At 36.0% G+C, this 18,829-nt stretch overlaps 1 protein-coding gene across 1 annotated transcript in view; it reads right to left on the bottom strand.

The window, feature by feature from the left end:
* Positions 1–18,829, bottom strand: part of LOC127425081 (fibrocystin-L-like) — a 66,293-nt gene that overhangs the window by 38,289 nt on the left and 9,175 nt on the right. Inside the window, exons 21-38 of the mRNA XM_051670719.1 lie at positions 18,112–18,239; positions 17,776–17,939; positions 17,493–17,659; positions 17,000–17,135; positions 16,278–16,432; positions 15,712–15,834; positions 12,702–12,807; positions 12,501–12,608; positions 11,614–11,778; positions 11,336–11,457; positions 10,658–10,790; positions 9,299–9,491; positions 8,810–8,952; positions 8,481–8,585; positions 7,703–7,891; positions 3,211–3,381; positions 2,475–2,686; positions 866–1,841 (exon numbers count right to left, since the gene is read on the bottom strand). Of these exons, the coding sequence (XP_051526679.1) occupies positions 866–1,841; positions 2,475–2,686; positions 3,211–3,381; positions 7,703–7,891; positions 8,481–8,585; positions 8,810–8,952; positions 9,299–9,491; positions 10,658–10,790; positions 11,336–11,457; positions 11,614–11,778; positions 12,501–12,608; positions 12,702–12,807; positions 15,712–15,834; positions 16,278–16,432; positions 17,000–17,135; positions 17,493–17,659; positions 17,776–17,939; positions 18,112–18,239 (3,496 nt within the window). The remainder of the gene's footprint in view (positions 1–865; positions 1,842–2,474; positions 2,687–3,210; positions 3,382–7,702; positions 7,892–8,480; positions 8,586–8,809; positions 8,953–9,298; positions 9,492–10,657; positions 10,791–11,335; positions 11,458–11,613; positions 11,779–12,500; positions 12,609–12,701; positions 12,808–15,711; positions 15,835–16,277; positions 16,433–16,999; positions 17,136–17,492; positions 17,660–17,775; positions 17,940–18,111; positions 18,240–18,829) is intronic.

Here is an 18,829-nt window from a genome sequence, read left to right as displayed (position 1 = left end):
TGCTTTTCAGCAGTCACGTCAAACAAATCGACACACACACACAGACAGCTTTGTGCATCTCTCTCTCTCTCTCTCTCTCTCTCTCTCTCTCTCTCGAACTGTGGCTCTGGCTCCTCCTTATCTCTCTCCTGACTGATTGCAATAATTCTCCCCCAGCCGTCCATCCTTATCGCTTGGCCATGCTCTGCTCGCCACACCTTCATAATATTGTAGCTATTATTTTTTCTGGCTTGTGCATTTTAATTTACAGTTTTTACAAAGTGTTACTAATTCATTATATATAAACTATTAATTTGGTCAGTAATTGGCCAATACATTGGTGCATCCCTAGAAAGAATCTTCTGTCGAATACATTAAAACGCTTACAATGGAAGTCTATTTAGAAGGAAGGCTATTCAGAGAGTTTAACATCAGAAATATGAAGCCTTTAATTTTGCTAAAGCCTTTATATGAATTATTCTGTACATAAAGTGTGTTATTTGAGCTGTAAAGTTGTCTAAATTGTCTTTTTAGCGGTGGGACTACTTTTCTTGGTGGATAAACATCTGTTTATGCATTACCAACGTAATTCCTGTAAGCTGAGTTTGCACCATGTAAACAGTACAATGTGGATAGTTACACCACATCACTTTTAATATTCTCATGTTAAACATGTGGAATGTTTTAGTCTTTTTGCTAAATTTAGAGCTTAACCTGGAACGTTCCTTTAAATCCAAGGAAGTGGTAGTTAAACATAATGGAAGAACTACAATTGGTGAAATGTGACCATTGTTATTCTGTAAAGTTTTGTTGAACTACCAAAGCCACATGCAGCAATTAGAGATTTGAATTACATTCCTTTCAAAAGGAACCTGAGTTGTCTTACCATTCACAGGGCTCACAGAGTTGACATAAGGAGTTTGTTCCTTGGAGTAGTTGAAACTTTGTTGCGGATACACCACCTCGAACACCTTAATATTCACCTGCACCTGCCCCACTGCATGAGGGGCTGCCATGCACTTCACCATATCTGGGGTCACTTCCAAAATCCTGCAGGGGGAGTTATCAAGCCTCACAGTGGTATTTCCTGCCACAAAGCCATTGCCTTCAATCATGAGTGGAGTTCCGCCAGCAATGCTGCCAGATTTTGGGTGGATACTGGCTTGTGGTGTGCTTGTTAGTGTGGCGTCTCCTGTAGCGAGACCTTTGCTCATGACCACTACCTTTAGGGTATGTGTGCCAGCAGGAAGAGCACCAACCAATAGTGTGATGTTGTTATCTGTGACTTCGGTGACTTCAAGCATGATGTCGGCTGCGGAGACACTTATATCGGCAGAATTGCTCCCAAAGCCACTGCCGGTGACCACAACAGTGGTGGAGTTTCCACTAACTGTGTTAGGGAGCACAGTGGAGACCACTGGTGCAATAAAGTCAGAATATTCAAACGTGCAATCGGAACTGCAGAACGAAGAGATGGAGTTACTTTGAACTGTTACATTTCCCCTGTGAGCTGGAGATGGCCAGGTATCGCACACTACATGGGTGTAGTTCATGGCAACCACATCACATGGGAAATTTGCTGCTGTGACTGGTCCATTCAAGAAACCAGAACCAGAGATGAAGAGACGTGTGTATCCGGTTGTGCTGCCCATGGAAGGAGAGATAGAATCAACCACAGGTAGAACCACAAACCTGCGGCCGTACTCGTTCGGCATGGCCATGATGGCATTACCCAGGTTGCTGACTTGGACGGTTATGGATAGAGGGATGCCCACTGGTGCTCCATTGTCAGGACTGAGTTGGCAGTTAATCTCAGTAGAGTTGCTGCTGATGACATGACAAGGATAATCTCCAATTTTTACCTTTGGTTACCAAACAAAAAAAAGAAACAAAAGCCAGATAAAAATTAGATAATTGAAACCAAGATGCATTTCGTTATTTTTATCTTCACAGATTTAGGGACCTCTTAATTAGAACCCCAAAATATGAAAGCTAAATTTTCTTGGCATTTGTCCACAGACCCTATTTGAAGACCCTTTGAATTATGTCACTGAATTTGAATCTCATTTAGCATCCCCTAAATTGAGGTAAGCTTTAAAGGGATTGCTCACCCAAAAATCTTAATTCTGTAATAATTTATTCTGTGGTACACAAAAAGAGAATTTTTGAACACTTTTCACACGTCTTTTCCATACAACGACTATACCTTAGAAGTACGACTTGTGCAACATTTTCCACATCTTCTGAAGCCACACCAGGAACAGTCGTGTGGACTACTTTTATGGTGTTTTAATTTAGATTTTTGTTCTTTATGAAGCTTAATGGTTGTGGTGACTGTACTGTAGTTGAATGAAAAATTGCTCTAAGAAGATTCTTCAAAATTCTTCTTTTGTGTTCCACAGAAAAAATAACAGCATACTGATTTGGAACAACATGAATTTAATTTTTTTGGGTGAACTGTTCCTTTAATGTCATTGTTGACCTCTGAACCTCACCTTGTTTGCACAGCTAATGCTGCTAAAGGCAGATCCCTGGATGTGGATGATGTCATGGGTGGTGCCTCGGTCAGGAGTAATACTCTTCACAATGGGGCTGGCACAGGAAATAAAATTGAAGTACAGATTGCCTGAGGTCTGATTAAATTGATCCTGAAAACAGTCGGAAGTGCCCACACAGTCAGACGCAGACGAGTTTGTTTGCCTTGAACCTGTGGAAGGAAAGTGTAGATTGCATAATTTAAATAACCAATTAAATATCAAAAGTGGCAGTCCCCAAGGCACTTTTACAGGATTCCCCCGATTTTTGACCAGTGCTTTTCTCTGACCTTTCCAATCATTTGTGAATTCTGGATTTTTTTTTTAAAACATTTTGATTCAGACCATTTTGCTAATGTATTATTTATATGAATTTTAATGGTATGCTGAATTAATTGAAAAGAACAGTCTAAAAAAAAAAGATTCACGAATTGGTCATCACTATGGCAAGATTTACTCTAAACAAGAGAAATATATTTAAATACAGAACTCCACAATATGGGTTTTGATTAAATCGGAGGAAAATATTGAATTTGAAGGGAAAATAATAGGTTAATTTTGAATTTATGACTATGTTTTGTACACATTCATCATCTCTGGAGTCTCTGGAACCCCAAACATAAAGACAGTAAAGTCAATCTCTACAGAACATGATGGTTACCATTTTTGTATTTACATTAAAGTATTACTAGTATACCTAGGTTCATAGAGGCCTGTATTCCTGCTACAAACAGCTGAAGCCCAACAGTGCTCTCCTCCAGAGGTTTAACTGTCACCACTCCCTGCAGCATCTTCTGGTTACCAGAGTCGATGTAACCACTGCTGTAGTAGTAAACTCCAGGAGACGTGAAACGGTAGGCGAAAAACCCTTAAGACAAAACGCAAAGACACAAATAGACACATACAAAGAATAACAGGATCAGATTCTTTTCCTCTTCAATCAAACTGACATCATGTCCCGAGTTCTTATGGTCCTTTTCCTGTCCTTTACAGGAATGCAGCGTTAGTTTACCTTAAAGGACATTCAACAAAAGCTTTTTCCAGTACATGTTTGTCAAACAAAATAGTTTAGTGCATTGTTTTCTGCATAGCAACTGGTAAAATGGTGTGTAATTATAGTGGAACTATAATTAATTAGAGCAGACACCATTTAGAGAGTTTTGTCGTACTGAAAATTGTATTCTTTGTATAAGCCAAACGATTGTCTAGACCAGTGGTTCCCAACCCTGTTCCTGGAGGCCCCCTAACACTACACATTTTGTATATCTCCCTAATCAAACACACCTGATTCAGCTCATCAGCTCATTAGTGGAGACTCCAAGACCTGAATTGGGTGTGTCAGAGAAGGGAGATATACAAAATGTGCAGTGTTGGGAGGCCTCCAGGAACAGGGTTGGAAACTACTGGTCTAGACCATAGTTAGACAAACTGAAACATACACACACACTTTTGGGTGTTTCTCACGAAACCTGTGAAGAAAATGCCCTGGTTCTATTATACACTTAAAATAATAGAAACAAATGAGAAACTATATTTAGCAGATAGAAAATGAAGCCTGTTTTTAAGGCCATTTAGATTTCTTACATTGTGACATATCTTTCATGACAGTTATGCACGTTTTAGACCCCAATTCTTATTAAGTGTATTCTAGCAATTCTTATGAAAAAAGATGGTCATTGGTACTGCATTTCATTTTTGCAGATTTTAATTAAGAAAATCATTGTGCAACAGCATCATTTGGTAACACTTTATGATAACTACACGGTATAAAGTATTTGTAAAGCATTCGTTTATAGTCAATTGATCATTTATAAATTATTGTTCCTACATTAATAAGCTACATACAAATAGTTTGTTATTTTGTTATATTCACTGTAGCAAATGATTTATTATCATTTAATAAGTTCATTTATAAGCAGTTTGATAATGTTTTTTGTAACATGAACAAGACATGAATTCATAGTAAATGAAGAAATTATATATGTAATAAATTGGATTTACATTTAAACATAATTAATGTATTTGTTACTGTTTTAGTAACACTTACTTTTAAAGCAATTATTACTTAATATATAGGTCATAATAAAGCATTGACTAATTGCTAACTAAGCATTTTGCGTGATCTAATCAAAAGTGAGAACTGTATATGCCTAAATTTATTATAACCACCTCCACAGCATTTCAAACACAAAGGCTCAAAACAGACACAACACAAAATACAGGAATAATAGTTAGAGTGGAAAATCCACAGTTTATTAAAAGAGAACCTCTAATTGCTCAAACGCCACTTTAGCATGTTCCATCCTATTAAGCTTCATAAGCAGATTTGTTCTCATTATTGCCAATTAAAATTACTGTTTAATTCAATTTCACCAGTGGACCTACTATAAATATTTCATTAAATTTAATCCGACTCCAGAAGCAAAATCCAAAGACCCTGCTACAGTATTTGCGCGCGCTCTGGAAACAGCCAGCACGTCATCACAGTCACATGACAGTGCAAAAAAAAGAAAAAAGAAACATAAATAGGAAAGAGCATGTAACGTTATTGACTTTAAATTATATTTTGCCAATTCAGTGCCTATTAAACTTAATTAGTGAAAATTTCCTTACCATGCCGCTGAAGTGCACGAGCGACTTTGTCATGCCATACATGTTACTGTTTTCAGCACTGGGCCGGATGGAACAATAATAGTAGTTACTGATTAGTGCATTTTATGTAATAATTTTCCAGAGATTGCAGGGGTGGATTTGTATCTCATGTACCAATCCTTGTAGTAAAATGAAACAAGCACAGTATTTAATGTACAAATGTCTGCAGTATGACAAAAACATCCTAAGATTTGAATGCTGATCAATGAAGAATTCACGATTCAGGCCGGGAAGCGCTCCCTTCAGGAAAACACACTTTTCTCTCATAGAATTTTTTTTTTTTGCCAAATCACCACTTTGATAACAAGTTTCAGTGAGCAAAATTAGATATTCAATACAACTTTTACAACTTTTATTACTTCAAAGAAAAATCAAATGTTAAAAACGTTTTGCAAGTCAAAAGTTTGCAAGGCATAAAAAATAGGACCCGATGAAATGTTTTTTTTTCCCCCTAATTCTGCTTTGTTTTCCCAAAGTCTGTTTTCCATTCTATTTTTTCTGAATTCCATGTTTAAAAGATTATTTTTTTAATCAAAACATGACTAATCAAATGAATTCATAAAGAGTTCATCAAATTATCAAATAAAGTGCTTCAATAACATCTTCACAGCTGAATCTAAAACAGTTATTTTTTGTCAAATAACGTGAGCACAACAGAGAATCACTGTATAAATTAAAAACTTACAGTACATTCAGTACAACAGCACACTTGCTTGTGAAATTTGCTAAAATATAATTATTACTGATATAATAGTATTAATAATAATATTTATAATAGTAATAATGATTATTATTTTTAGTATTATTAATAATACAAATTCATATTACATTTTTACTATGCAGTAGTAATATATTTTTGTCATAATTTCTTCAATTTCACGAGTCCATTTAAACCAAACTTTTATTTTGATGGATCACTGTGTCAGTTTCAATGTATGTTTGACAGAAGATTCAAACTTCTGAATAAGCAGTTCGCTATGTGGTCGTTTGATTGTTACACCGTAAGAGGCTGCAATTTCATTAAATAAATAGTCTGGAATGTGCTGCACACTTTGCAATAAATGAGCATTTCGCTTTCTGTAATCTAATACACAGATTACAGAAGTCATAATTTGATGTTTTTAGCGGGTCAATGCTTTCACACATCACTTTGAAGTGTGCAGCACAAGAGAACTGGATATTTCTTAAATGAAATCGCAGGCTGTTGTGGTTTAATAATCATACTAGGACACATGTACAACACATTTACAAAATCAGCGGAAGATTTAGTGATAACGCAGTACTGGCCCGAAAGGGCGAAACTCTCACACTGGCCCCGGACCAGCTGGCCATACTTACTGTTGAACCATGTTAATAAATGTTTAATTAGGCATATATAGTTCTCACTTTGGATTAAGTCACGCAAAATGCTTAGCTGGTCATTAGTAAGTGCTTTATTACAACCTTTATTAAGCATTAATTTAATAGTAAGTGTTCCTAAAACATTAATAAACACTTTAAGCAGAAATGTATATCCAATTAATTACATATTTAATATCTTTATTAATTATGAATTGATTCTTTGTTAATATTCTCATAAACACTTCTTTACCACTGGTTTGCATCAACTAAAATACATCAGTTAGGTATGATTAACTAGTTGTTTAAGGATAAAATAACATTATCAAACTGCCTATATACGAACTTGTTAAACAATAATAAATCATTTACTAAAGCGAATAGAAAGAAATAACATATGATTTATATGTAGCTTATTAATGTATTAATAATGTAGGAACAATAATTTATAAATGATCAATTAACTATAAACAAATGCTTTACAAATACTTTACACCGTGTAGTTATTATAAAGTGTTACCCATCATTTTATTGTAAAACAGTAAAGCATGAGAACAATGGGAATAGTAAAATGTTCGGACGCGTTAGGATACTGAGAATTGTGAGGTAAAATATGTTTAAAGTGTCCTGAAAATAATGTCACAATGCAAAACAAAATGGTCCTAAATATAGGCTTAATTTTCTTTATGCAAAATATAATATAATATAACATGTGTATCTCTCTCTCTCTCTCTCTCTCTCTCTCTCTCTCATCTATATATATTTATAATTTTTTTTTAATTTGGGGTTAATATAACCAGGACATTTTCTTGAAGGGTTTCATGAGAATCACCCATTTGTTTTGTTTGTCAATGAAGACGACCTAAAGAATAGTGTATTTTTGGGCATGGGCAAGACATTTTTTACTTTTAATGAGTTATTTCATATTCATTAATTACTTTGCATATTCATGAAATCCATAAAATATTTATAATTTTGGTGATGGTTTTTGATTCATTGAGTTACATAGAATCTTTTCGGAGGAACCAGACTTGAACACAAACTAAATTAGGTGAGGATTGATTTTCAAAATCTCCAGTTGTGTTTAGGCAAATTATTTGCATAGTTTTGTTCATCTGCTTCATGGAAATTAGACTGACCAGTGCTAACACATCTGGATTATTAGATCCAGATGCCAGCTGGTGTTGTGGTTTTTGTACCTCTGGCAGTTTTGGTGTCTCCACTTTTGAAAGATATGCCATCATAGTCAGTGCTGCTGGGATTGGACACGCTGAAGACCCTGTAGCCCAGATTGGGCACAAAAGCTGGTGCCTCCCAGCGCCAAACCACTGTGTCCCCTACAGAGGCTATTATCGCAGAGGGGCTCCAGGCATAGCCCTGACCATACACTGAACACAAATTATATAATTATGAGTGTGTATACAAACAAAGATGTAGTCACAAATACATTTCTATTGCAATACAATATCAGTAGGCCCATATGAAAGCATGTGCACTTTCATATTTTATGCACTGATAATGGGGGGAAATCTGCAGAATTCGCCAGAATTAGTTCAAATATGGTGAAATGTGTTAAACAGAGCTGTTAGTACTTTAGTCTTATTGGTAACTGAAAGAATGATCAAATCAGCAAAAATATTTAATAAACGAACATGCAAGGTGCGGCATAAGACATTGAGAATGACACCTGTGTGAATTTGAGGAAATTTACTGATGCAAACTCTGTGTAGGTGTAAGGTTATGACGCTAGTGAAATCTGTATGATATTCTTTAACAATACCAATAATATCTGAGCTTGGGTCATGGGAAGACATATTATTAAAGGGCATAGGAGTTTTCTTCTTCCAACTCAGTGTTGTGGAATAGTTTGTCAATCTGTCGTTGACATGATGTGACAGTCCTTGTTTCACTGTCTCTGATGTATTCAGCTGATGTGCGTGATAGAGAGAGAGAGAGACCAAAATAAAGTGGACTTACCGGGGTGGGAACCTTGGTTTGTTACAGTGTATGTTGTATCTCTAGGTTGGGTCACACACTTCAGTTGATCATCTGAAGCTGATATAACTTGGCATTGTGTGTCCCCTGTTTAAAACACACAGCCTCACTTAGTTTAGCTGAGTCACAACCATGACAATACACAACTACAGCACTTTTCTTTTGCAAAGAGAGTTGTTTTATTAAATACAAATGATCTGCATTTGACATTATGGGCTTCAGTAAGTGCTATGAAAGATGTTTAGCGATTTTTCAGGCCTGGGGATATTTTAAGGAATATCGACACATTGTTTTTGGTCCTGTGCACTTACCCAGAGTGACTTTGTTGTCTGCTGGGACAGGGCTAAACCCAGAGCCAGTGATAGTGACGGTGGTTCCTGCATACAGGGACCCCATTGATGGAGAGAAGCCTATTACCTCCAGAACATACTTTATGGTGGTATTAATGCCAGCGCTGTAAATGTAGAGAACAGATTTAATCACTCTCTGGTGAACTGAATACTTGAGCATGAGTTGTGGTTTTAACTTTATTGATGAATTAAGAATCTCACAAAAGAAATCTCTAGCACAAAATTCATTTTTTATTAAATGTCAAAACAAATGTGCTAATTTTGTCATAACATGATGTTTGTTGTTGTCATAACATCAGAGCTATTTAATAAGTCTTCTTCCCATTGTTTGGAAAACTAAAACGGTGGCATGAATACTTATATTTAGTGACTACTAACTCCTATGCTGTAAAAGTAATAATGTAAAAGTTTAAAATCTGCTGTTGTGCAGGTAAATTAGTGGTATGAGACCTGATTAAGGGGTAACCCTGGTTTCCGACTCTCACACGGATGTCATACACAGCTGGGGGGAGTGTGGGCAACAGGCAGGTGATGTTTTCATTGGTCCACTGCAGCAATTCACACTCTGTCTTGCCAATCAAAATAGAGCTGCCAATGGCCTGATCCTCCAAATTTGTGCCCAAGATGGTAAGAATTCTGCTTCCTTTACCACAAGAACAGGGTAGAAAATGAATACAATATTGTGTATAATTAATTACTGTTCTGTTCAGACTGTGTTATATAAAATTGCTGTGTGTTGTTTATTGATGTGAGTGTTTAGACTAAATTTCAGTGCCTATGGTTGTTTGAGAGGATTTTAGCCATTGTGAGAACAGTCATGGTGTGTAGACTCTTTTACACTGTCCCTTCCAGCTGACAAACCGGCTTTTCTGATTGCGTGACATCAGCTAAAGCCAGTGGAATTATTTACTTAACACAAAAGAGCTGGAAAAAATCTGCAGGACTCTGTCTGAAAGCCCTATGGGGGTTTACAGCTGTAACCAAGTTATACTGTAAGCGATGGTCAAAACAATGGGACAGAAAGAGACACTTGATACTTGAATGTGATTTTACCTGTTTGTTGGTATCCTAGGGTTTTTGTCTTCATTATCATGTCTCTTTGAGAATAGTGGATAACAGCCAACCATTTGAATTTCAAAGACAGTGGAATTCACTAATTGTAGGTAGGACTAATGTTTAGATTAATTATACTTATTGTTCTCCCAAGATGTCGTAACTGTAGCTTGTTGTTGCTATTGGCACTAGCAACAAAGGTTAATCTTGTCTACTTTACAGACAAAAAGGTCACATTTTTCAAGTTTTGTACAGTACGTACACAAGATATAATTAGGTATGTGACTTTGTTATTGTGTCATATAGCTAATCAGGTCAGTTTGACTGTTGGCTAGGGTGAAAGAAATTCATGTACTATTACAGGTTGTATGTTAAAGGAAAAAAATCTTTTTTAACTACTCTGCATTCTTGTGAATACAGGCAAGTCACTTCATTCTAAGAATAGAATATATTCAATAGGCAGAGTATTGTCTTACAGCTGAATCTTATTTTAGAATACATTCACTTGTTGACTTTTTGCAAACACAGAATGAGACCAAATTTTACAAGATGAATAGGAATTGAAAATCATATTTGAGGCAATTCATGGGGAACCTCTCGCTGTCATTGTTTGAGAGGATACACAGGATGACTAAATAATTGGCATAGAAAAAGGCCCCTTCATTCTTGTTGGAAAGCTGCAGTTTGCAATGTTTTAATGGGAAATAAACTACTTTATGAGTCATTTAGTTAAAAAATGCTTTTAAGGTATCTTACCGAAAACTGTTGTGGTTTGTGGGCTAACAGCAGTGATTAGGGCTGTCAGAGTGTTGTTATATGTGAAAGAGTAATTTGATGTTGCTGTCATCCCTCCCATGGTCAGGGTTACAGTTTGCTCCCCTGCTGACCCCTGATTGAAATGCCATACATAAGATATAGGTATAAAAGTTACAAAACTGCACCAATTTTCATTTGAATAACTGTTAATAAATAGTCACATTTATTACAAAGTAAAAAATAAGCTTTAGCTCCATTTTTTATAATGTTTAATATTATATTATATTATATTATATTATATTAGTTAAGACTTGTTGTAACATCTGTAAAAAAAATTATTATTTTTTTTTTTTCAGTTAAAATATTTGTGAAATCCTTAGGGGCCATTCAGACCAAATGTGTTTTTACATTTAAAAAAGCTAGACGCAATGAAACGATTGGAACAGAATGCAGGTGTCTCGAGACAAGAAAGTTGTTTAAACTTGACAAGGCGTCTTAACGGGGAGCTCCTACGCAAGATGCTGAAAAAACAGCGAGATGCGACACAACGAGATGCCAAGACATCTGTCTAGTGCATCTTTACATAAAGAAGGAAAACAGACAGTGCAGATGGATGCAACAATGCTTTAGATGTGAACAGATCCTTAGATGAAAAAGAATATCAGCTCTTTCACTTACAGCAGGAACAATGCATCTTAGCTGTGAGCGTTCCACTTCTGTAATGTGACATGGCAGAGAGCCTATAGTAACTGCAGTATCATTACTGAATCCATAGCCAAGCACAGTCAGAATCGTTCCTCCTGTGAGGCCACACAGAAAAGGATCATTTTAGTAGCAGTAGTAGTAGTATGGTCCAACAACTGCTTTTCTAAAACTAGCAACTTCTTTGTTTTGTTGTCAACTGACTGCTGTGAACTTGTGCCAAGTTTTCTTTAATTGTGAAGTGCTACATTTACCTGCCACACTTCCTGTGGTGGGGTCTATGGAAGTCACTCCTAACAGCTGTGTGAAATTGAAGATGTTGCCTTGCACGTATCGGGCATAGCCCAGGCCTGACAAACTCAGAGAGATTGGTTGTACACCTGCACTTGCAGGGCCAACGCTGCAGGTTATGGAGGTATCTGAGACACAAACAAATTACTTATATGTATTCTTTAATGGTGTATTAATAACCAATATTTATGCAATAAGAGAGCCCAAGCTACAGTATACTGTCAATATAGTCAGGACTCAAACATAGCACAGACTCAAGTGCCTTATTGCTTATAATAAACTACAAAAAAATCAAGGACACAATTGTTTACTAAAACGTTATGTTATTAAGCACATTCATAATGTCATCCTTCTGTAAGAATATATAGTCCATGACATGTAAACTAAGGTTAAAAGTCTTCCTCTTTGGGGGCTTCACAGTTATATACACATGCCCCTTTCACACATACAGCCTTATCCAGAAAATTTACTGTTAGAGATTGTGTGAACACGCCCTTTTTGAAAATACTGGTGAATTTTGCTCTGGCAATTTCCATAAATGAAAAGCTGTATCATAAATTTCCATATTGATGGTATGTGTGAACAGCACATGTGGTACATTTACCAGTAAAGGCAACCCAACAATTTTCCTGTAATTTACCTGGTTGCTTGTGTGAAAGGGGCTACAGTAGCAAGATGAACATGTTTTTCTCATCATAGCTGTTACTATATTGAGTATTTTAGCACAGTTGGCACGCTATATTGACCAATCAGCATCCAGGACTGGTACTTTGTTTTAGAATGTATTTTTCATGCATAAGACAACTAACAGATAACAGTCGCTTTTTAATATTATTTGGTTTTAACTTACTGGTGACCTGTAGGATTGAGCATTCCACATTGCCGGTTTTCACTGTCACGTTTCCACCGTCAAAACCAGATCCAGTTATGGTAAGAACTGTTCCTAAACCACTGGATCCTGAAATACAATCAATACCTGTTATATAAACCACTGAAAACCACGATAAATGGAGATGACAGCTTTCATGTGAAACTTTCAAATATACTCCACCTTCTGTAGGAGAGATCCCCGTCACTGTTGGTGTCTTTGATTCACTCCAAGTAAAACCACAGTCACCTGAACACCATGATGGGATACCGTTGATGAAAACTTCCACCTAACGAATAATATGCCAGCAACATTTGTGAATAGTTGTCAAAGCCTGCAAGGAACTTGACTATTGAATAAACAGTCAATAAACAGGGTAGAAATTGAATGAAAAATGTCAAAGATATTAAAGCATAGGGCATAGGGCAAGCTAAATATTTAAAGTGTATTCTAGCAAAATTTTTATTGGGTTATGATATCTTGTGTTTTATTTACAGCTACTTTTGTATTTGATGTTGATTTGATTTTATAGGTAACTCTAATAGGTCAGATTAAAAATGTATTTTAATTTATTAGATTCAGAAGTATTTAACATAAATGCTTTGTTTTTATATGGTTAGAAAAACCAAATACCCCTTAAAATCGATTCCAGGAAGCAAATATTGCCGCTTAATAAAAAGGTTTCTGGTACAAGGTTTATCACTGATGTAAATGTAACACAGGGTTCATACAGCTTTTTAAGAGTGAAATTCAAGCACTTTTCAAGCATTTTCAAGGTATCTTAATAATCTTTTTCAAGCACCTCAAAGCTTTAAATATTATCCAATTCTAAATGTTAATTTACAAAAATGCAATATCCTCTATGATTTCAAATATTGCCCAATCTATAAAAATGAAAGTTTCAAGAATTCCTTTAAACCCAAAGACTGGAATCCTAAATACGATTACAGTCTTGCAATAACACATATTCAGTCTGAAACACCAGTTATCTATATGGCATAAATTATCATGGGGGGAAACAATCCTGGTTACTGTAATTACTTATTAATTATCATGTGGAAAATGAAAAGAAATATCAAATAGATTTAGCTATTTTTAAAGAAAGTTTGTGGGGGTGTGTGTGTGTCTTTCTGATATTTTGTCCCCAGCTCTTTGAATAAAGGTTAAAAGAAGACAGCTTTGAAAAATACAAGCTATTTAGTGACAAAATATGAGATGCATGTGTAATCTCACCTCTAAACATGCACATCTGCAGTAGAAATACATTTAGTGTGATGGGACTGTTTTCCCCCCACACCAGTATAAGATGTGACTGCAAATATCAGACTGATTTGAAGAATAGAATAATATTTTGAGTAATATCAGCTGTTCTGACAGCTAAAATATGTAAGGGATAATTGTACAGCCAGGCTGAGGCAAACATTCAACAAGGCTTAAAACATGTAACACTGCTTATCAAACAGGGTTTCTGCAAGTTTAAAATAATCAAGTTGTGTTTTCCACTTAATGAGTTCATGGAAGAAAAACAATCATCATAAATATACATTTGTGTTATTCATATTAAAATTGGTAAATGTGCCAACATATCAATACATAGCCAAATAATAAACAACAATATTTACCTACAAATTATACTAAATTATTTAACATAAAGCATCATACATGGAAGTCCTTTTCAAAAGCAAACTGTGATATTATTACTGTAATGTAATATTGAATGATTATTATTTAATGTTAATTTAATTGTAGTACAACAGTAATATTTCTGTCGTTATTTCATTTCATTCACACAACATTTGTCCTATTAAACCCTCAAGCCTTGCTTTACAGTAAACTGAAGACATTTGTATTTCTTGCAAAGTTTTTTTTAAACATGCTCCTCATTGACAATGTGGTGAAATGCCACCTTCTCCTCTTCTGTGCCCCAGTGTCACGCTATTACAAGAATGTTTTGAATTACGTGAAAATAAAGTGATTTCGTACCACTTTGCGTTCTCAGTGCACGTCATAGTAAAAACGCAAACCAAACTCGGAGTCAGAACACTCCCCAGACGAAAGGAGTCTGTGTGGGCCGTTCACTGTTTATGAGCCTCTGAGACAGTTGAAAACACAGTGGCTGTGCTTGGATCATCTTTTAATCATCAAGTAAATTTATTTAATACAATTGCAGCATTTTGGGGGGTTTAATAAATCGCACAGGCCATATCGTGATTTTGATTTTTTTTTTTTATTAACTCAGCCCTACATTTGACTTTTAATATACAATTACTTTCTGCCCTACTTTTAAGTATTCATGCGATATTACATATTGATTGTAAATTCAAGTTTTAACAAAATCTTTGGCTTAGTGCTGAATGCTGGTAAGTGATGTCCACTGATGTCTTTTTTTATTTTTTGCACACTTAGACATATGATTTCCTTTTTGTTGGTCGCTCCTCCGCATAGAGATATTTTATTTCTCCTCTTCCAACCATCAGTCATTGAAACAGCACTCTGGCATGTTGATGGAAGCAGGAGATGCAGGTATAATTTCTTTGGCGCCAGTCTACCACAGTGCAGTACTACAGTGTTCGCCACATCAGAGCAAGAGAGAAAGATGCAGAATGGCGCACTTGCACTCGTTGTGCTGATGAGACACCACAAACATAATGACTGTATAATATCTATTTCAAATTCAAAATAATTTTAGATCCTTTATAACAGTCAACAACCTAAGGAAAAAAATCAAGCATTTTCAAGGAACATATTCAAAATTCAAGCATATTTCAAATCTTGAAAACCTAACTGTGAAAATCAAGCATTTTCCAAACTTTTAAGACTCTATACGAACTCTGGTAACAAGGCCACGGCTTCAACATCCTTTAGCACATTAAAAGGGCAAGTCACACACATTGAAAATACTAAATGTACACCTGTCTGTTATAGCACAAATAAACCTTTCATGCATTGGTTCAGCTACAATCATCTAGACATGCAAAAACCGCAGGAAAGTGGATACTTAAACAAAGTTACACAACCTGACAGGCCTTTCAACTGACCCACTATGTAACACTATTGAAGTCTAAATGCAACAGGGCATCAGGTAACATGAGAAAGAGACTTTAAAAATTTAAACAAGAGGCCCCATCATTACACAACCAATGTATGTTGGACAAACATAATTATTGTGGTAAAAGCAGTAGTGTAAAAGCACCTGTGGTTTATTTGTAGGGATGCGCAGAAAGTCTCCCATAATTCTCTGTTTGTAGAGACCGCCTTGTTCGATCTTGCGTGATGTCACGGAAGGTTTCACACCGACCACAGCAGAGGCATTGATCTGGTTAACATATAAAACATATTAATGTAGCCAAGTATCTTATTAAAACAAACAATCTGAGTCACATTTGTGATTTAACAACTAATGCATCAAAAGATAAGCAGGTCTTGGAAGAATTTAGGTCTTGAAATATTTGAGTTCATATTGAAATCTTTTGATTGCAGACTGATATCTTGGCTAATCTGAGCAGTGTGTGACATTGAGATCTCTTCTGAAACTAGAGGAGACATGTGAAATTACTGGGGTCTTTTTCCCATGATAACAATCTGAGAAGCAGGAGACCTACAGTAAGCAAAGGTTTCCATTTGATTTAATCTTATTGCTTTCAAGGAGAAACAGTTGAGATGTTGAAGAGTTCTCATTTGTGATTTGATACACATGGTACTTGTCTGATTTGGCATTATCGGTTTATCATAATAGCCCTCTGAACTCTTTTATCTTGCCTGTATCAGAGGCTGATTGCCAGGAATGGTGAGCCACTGGATGTTCCAGCTGTAGCCCCTGCAGTCTCCAAATCTCTGCACTTGCAGCTGGCCAAGCTCTGGGATCCCCTGCAGGGCGTACTGCAGGTCCGCATCACTGATGTCCACTGGCAGGCCTGAGGTTCACACACCCAACATACCACATGAAAAAACAGTTTAACCATTGATGTTCACAGTCTACACCATGTGGTTCCCAACCTTTTTTGCCCCAACAAAAATCATGAGATTAATTGCAAGTTTAACCTTTTGACAACCCTTATATTTTCATCAAAGGAGATCATTCTGTCATTTTCTCAGTTCTTTTTCTTAACCTTCTGTCATTCCAAAACTGTATGGCGTTCTTTCTTCAGTGGAACACAAGAGGAGACATTTTTAAGATTTCTTTTGCTATACAATGAAAGTGTCTCTGCCTAATTTCTCATTTTGTGTCATAATTGGTGAGTAAATAATGACAGAATTGTTAGTTTGGAGTAAACTGTCTCTTTAAGTTTCTGTTTCATGTTTAACAAAACAAAAACACAAAAATCTCCCCTGGAACTTGCTTTGTTGGTTGGGAATCACTAGGATACTAACAAATTAGAATCTGTTGTGCAACAACAGGAAATCCCATGAGCTAAATTATTCAAATACCAGCAGTTACTATGAAAAGTAACAGATAAACCTGCAGGCCAGCATTTGTTTACCCTTAACACGATGGCCAAAGATCTCCACATCAAAGGTTCCATTTAGAGGGGGGCTGGCTTTCTGAGGGCGGGTAATGGTGACTGTGGCATTGCCCTGGCTTTGAATCAATAGGCCTCCTGTGCTGTTAGGCATTTTCTACAAGGCAAATATCAAGATTCAATATTAAGAATGCTTTTTTTGGTACACACAGTCAGTATGTTGTAATTCTTACATGGGAGGATCTCTCAACTATGCAATTTCAGTACATACAACAGGGCACACAAATTGTAGGAAATATTTCAGAGGTATCGCAATATAGTTAAAGACAAATTTTGTGATAAACAGGTATTTTCTTGTGCCATATGAAACCCATCGCAACAGAGAGGTCAGGAAGTTCCCAGCACTTCAAATTGACACACAAAATGACAAAGAACTGTAGAATGAGTTTCAATTAAGCTAAAGAGATAGTTTAGATAACTATCCCTTAAAACAGGTACGTCAGCTTGAACTCACCTGCAGAAAGCCAATTTCAAACAGTGGGATGCCAAAGCCACAGTTGTAAGGTGAAGCTGTAATCTCATAACTGACTTGTGAAGCACTTGCTTGTTTGCGTACAGTGATGTCCACAAAGAAGTGTCCTGAACTGGCAAGAGCTGGTGGCCTTCTTCTGTGGACTACAGCTGAATAAAATAAAATGTATTATAAAGCCCATGTTTACATTACTTTTCAAAATAAAAGTCAATAAACTAAAAGTATGTAATAATAGCAAGAACAGCAAGTATTTATTTCTATGTACCATAAGTGTCCAAAGCAGTCACTGCATGTCCAATGTGAATAGCATCAATGTAGTAAACAGAGGTAACAGTCTTTCCATACACACTGAGCTGTAGAAGTTTGTGGTTTAAGCCTACATAGTCTGTCTGTATGGCACCCAGTAGATCCACACACTTGTAGTTCCACCTGTGAATTGACCACAACAATGCTTTAATGCTTACTAGTAAAAAACCTCAACATCAATTATGGCTTCATTTTTAGTATGCTAGATCGTACTATATACTATTTACTATGTAATATAACAAATCCTTTAAAAGAATGGCATCAGATTACTTTATGTTTAATAGATTAAACATACTCATCATCTATTGAGTCAAACTGCACAGAGATCCGTGTGTTCTCATCACGGTAATTACCAGCACTGGTCCGGTAATTGAATAACACTCCCAGTTCATTCACCAGACGTCCTTTGTAGGCCAAGCACAGCTACAAACCATATGGCAAAAAATTATATGTAAACTGTATATACAAACCCAATTCAGAAAAGGTTGGGACCATATGAAAAATGCTAATAAAAACAAAAAGGAGTGATTTGTAAATTATATTCACCCTTTGCTATATTGAAAGCAATACAACTACACATTATATGATATTTTACCTTGTGAATTTCATTGTTTTTTTTTATTTACAGTAATTTCAAATCAGATGATTGCAACACGCTCCAAAAAAGTTGAGACAGGAGCAATTTAAGACTAATAACAATTTGACGAGTTGAAATAACAAGACAATGTGAAACAGGAGATGTTAAACAGGTGAGGCAATCGTGTCATAGTATATAGGGAGCCTCCAAAAACAGCCTAGTCCTTAAAGAGTAAGGATCATTCGAGACTTGACAGTTTGCCAATAGATGCAAATAATCCAGCACTTTGAGAACAATATTCTCCAAAGACAAATTGGAAGGATAGTTAAAAGATTCAAGGAATCTGGTCAAATCTCGGTGTGTAAAGGGCAAGACGAAAACCACTTCTGAATACGCATGATCTCCGATCTTAAAAAACATAATTAATCTGTAATGG

Source organism: Myxocyprinus asiaticus, chromosome 34 (assembly GCF_019703515.2).
Source record: "Myxocyprinus asiaticus isolate MX2 ecotype Aquarium Trade chromosome 34, UBuf_Myxa_2, whole genome shotgun sequence".
In the NCBI taxonomy this organism is placed as follows: Eukaryota; Metazoa; Chordata; class Actinopteri; order Cypriniformes; family Catostomidae; genus Myxocyprinus; species Myxocyprinus asiaticus.
Note: the sequence above shows the minus strand (reverse complement) of the source record. Positions and strands in the feature narration are given on the sequence as shown.